The following is a 3,600-nucleotide window of genomic DNA, read 5'->3' as shown; positions in this document are numbered from 1 at the left end:
ATTGAGAAAATGGAAGAAAGACTTAGTATCAGTGAAATTACACCACTAACTACAGAATGGACTTGTAAAGTCCAGACTGTAGATAAATTTCGGCCGCGAGACAGTAGAGATCAGCGAGTTCATTTTCAGACAATAATTGTCCAGGATGTAAACGTAAGTCACGTTACAACCATAATTGTAACATAACATCTTCTCACTTGTACTCTTCCAATAATTACTGCGTTATCATTCTTGATAACACTGTAGGAGGAACAAATTTGTGTAATACTCTATGGTGACGACATTAAACGATGTGATAACTTGTTCGAACTTTTTGAGACATATCTGATTTCAACTGCGAAGGTTAGAAATCCGCAGCCTTATTCACTACATATTGGCCAGTTTGAGTGGATCGTTGACAGATTCACTATTGTTGAGTCTATCCCAAAAACTAACGAAAAGGAGGCACCGTTACCTCCTCCGTCGAGACTGAGTGCGATTTCGTTCGCCAACGTTGAACAACAGCCTTCTGGTATTGAATTTGGTATGTTTCAAATAACCCTATGCCTTATAAGAGCTTAATTGCTTCGGACCCATGGTCAATGCAAGTATATTGGTTTTACCTACATTTGTTTTTTGTTTATAACAACAGATCTACTAGCTGTAGTGGCAAACTGTGGTGCAATGCAATACACCGCTGATCACACTAAGAGATTTCAAGAGGCCATAGTTATGGACAATACGTGAGTCATTTAATTTTCTGTTACATAACAAAATCTCTAACTGACACTTATAAAAGTACATGTACAGGAAGAAACCTCTTTCTTCACTATATGGGAAGATTTGGCAAGCAATGAAGGAATTGAGTTACTGAGACAAGTGAGGCAACTTCAAGAATATCCTGTTATTCTCGCGAAACGGATAGGTACCACAACATACCATGGTGGTAAGTTCATTAAGTTCCTATTTTTATATATGGATAATGGTTCCGCGTTGGTTATTAACAAAATTTGCATACACAGTTTCCCGTTTGGCAACAAGATACAACTCAACAATCTTAATCAATCCCCTATATGTGCAAGCAACTGAATTACGAAATTGGTACAATACAAACTGTGCTTAAAATGTATCACATCATTATTCAATTATAATTTTTTCTGTGAAAAAAAAATTGTCTGACATTTCCTGTGCGAATTACAGGGTAGATGAGAACAAAAAAATGTTAATCGAATACACAGTGAAGAGTTCAGCGGAGTCAGCTTCATCGCTTAATCTTGTAGCTGTTGACGATGAAATATTATCTGTTTCATCTATTGCTACTCAAACCTCCAGTGTGAGTTCAGTAAATTACAATATGGATAACTGTTAAACCTCCAGTGTGCCACACCATGTATCTTTTATACAATATGGATAACTGTTAAATATGTTCAATATGCTACTATTCGTGTCAGCCCTATAACATTATGGTCTAAACAATATTAGAGTATAAATTTTTGGAATAAACTCTTACGCTAAAATTCAACTACCTATCAAACAGATCCTCTTATGTTGTTTACCTTTTTTTGGAATTTTGTTAGGTTCTGTAGTTCCAAATTACCACATATGTTATTTTTCTTACTTGCTAGCCATATTGAACACATGTTAATCAAATAGATGTATACCAGAAGCTTACAACTTCAACTATGGCTGCTTACTTACTGTTAATTATAGCAGACTAATTATCTTGCTAGAATTGAGTTTTCGGATTGTAGTTATGTGCTTCATACAAATCCTTCATTTTCCATATGTTAATAAGAATATTATCAAGTGTTCAAGTTGATCCGCCCTTTTGATCTCTCCTGTTACTATAGGCATCTTACAGTATCTTATTACTCAATACAAGCTACAATATTGTTCCTCTAATATGCAACTTTGTATTATTTCGTCACTGGAAACTATATGCAATTAACAATTGATGATTTAGCAAGTTCCATTGCTTATATTATAAAAAAATAAACCTGACGACTTGTTTCATTATTTATCTGCTACGTTGTTCTGAATGTAACCATCTTGTTCGGAGCAAAAATAAAAAGGGAGATTCAATGCATAAACTGCAGGCTACCACGAATGTTAATTTCAAGGTAACAACCGCTACTAATAAGATGATGTCACTGACAATATTTAATACTGTGTGCATTAATAATCTGTGTCGCCTCAAAAGTCAAAGTAGCCAGTTTTTCTTAAAAATGTGATAATATCACCCCTCAAGGCTTTTTCCATGTTCTTTTGTTTTTATTATGCATACACGTTGATAACCACTTTGCGATATTTTGGGATGCACTATAGCTGAAAACTCATTTAATCTCACTAAAGCACAGGCAATGAGCTAAACAAAAACAAACTGTAGCTTTCTTTAACCACAACTAACGCTATTCTAACGGCAGAAGAAAACAAAGGCAGAGGCACAAACTACTGCATTTCTTCTGCTAGCATTTGCAGTTACAAGTATTTTATTTGATTTTTACCTTGTTTATTATATGTTTCTCTATTTCTGACTTATGAAACTTTGTCAAAGTAAAGCTTTGGCCAAGTTAATGAATAGACCAATGAGTTTCAGTTAAACTCTGATTACTTTCACCCTCTTTTCACTATCCGAAAGAGTTTTCTTTCCTTTTTTGTTCCAATAGTTTTCATGTCCTGACTTTTGAATAGCTACAGAGAAAACTCAAATGTTCAGGCTTCTATTATTGTAAAAGTTATGCCTGAAATAAGTTAAAGCTATTAGTTTTCCTACCTGATTTCTTATATGTTACTTTGTGCGAATCATAGAAACGTAAAGCCTTGACCTAATTGTTAATAGGTCAATGAGTTTGTGTTCTGTTCAATCTATCTGTTATCTTTTAACTCGATTTATTTGTGGTGTAAAGTGTGATACTTTTAATGATATATAAATATTGTAATTACAGAACTGTTTTGGAATTTGTAGTGTCTCTATATTTTCAATTGAACTGTAAAACCACATCATAGGTGCCACTTTGAGGTAGAAATTACAGATGAAACAGGCACGATGACAGCAACAGTGTCTGAAGGCTTGGGCGAAAGGATGTTGTCAACGACAGCTGAACAAATATACGATATCATCAACATTAAGGTACATACATATACAACATTGCAGTTAACATAAGCCAACAAAGTTAATATAATACTTCGATAGTTAACACATAAACATAAGCTTTGACAAGTCCATTGTTTTTCCTATCTGTTTGCAGAATGAGTTATTCCCTGTTGCCCATATCAATCAACTACTTGCAGATAAACTATTCAGAATTCAACTACAAAGGTCATCATCCAGAATACCAGACAAAAATGCAGGTTCTCTGGTCCTTTTATCATACACTGAAAAACCAACAATGTTTCTACCAGAAGAGTCAGCATCTGTGGGTGATGCCCAGAGAATTATGGAAGAAGAGTCAATACTTGGGGCTAATGCAAAAGCAATTAAGAAACGGAAAAGGGAACCAAGTACTCTACTAAAGCCGCAGTCAAGGTTAGAATATTTGCATACTGCTCTCATCCATACAATTTTTTATGATATTTGTTTCAAGATTTGTTTTGTCTTTCAAAATGGTGTTCCATTTCGAG

The 3,600-nt window shown here is 34.5% G+C and overlaps 1 protein-coding gene across 1 annotated transcript; it reads left to right on the top strand.

Annotated features, from left to right (window-relative positions):
- The first annotated feature begins 9 nt into the window (after window positions 1-9).
- Window positions 10-1,348, top strand: LOC109213646 (replication protein A 70 kDa DNA-binding subunit D-like). The gene is made up of 6 exons (XM_019377466.1): window positions 10-153; window positions 247-523; window positions 632-708; window positions 790-904; window positions 1,002-1,080; window positions 1,180-1,348. The coding sequence occupies exons 1-6, from the start codon at window positions 10-12 to the stop codon at window positions 1,346-1,348; spliced, it is 861 nt and encodes a 286-aa protein (XP_019233011.1).
- The last annotated feature ends 2,252 nt before the right edge of the window (window positions 1,349-3,600 follow it).

This window comes from Nicotiana attenuata, unplaced genomic scaffold (genome assembly GCF_001879085.1).
Source record: "Nicotiana attenuata strain UT unplaced genomic scaffold, NIATTr2, whole genome shotgun sequence".
NCBI classification, from domain to species: domain Eukaryota; kingdom Viridiplantae; phylum Streptophyta; class Magnoliopsida; order Solanales; family Solanaceae; genus Nicotiana; species Nicotiana attenuata.
This window is presented reverse-complemented; position numbering and strand designations above follow the sequence as displayed.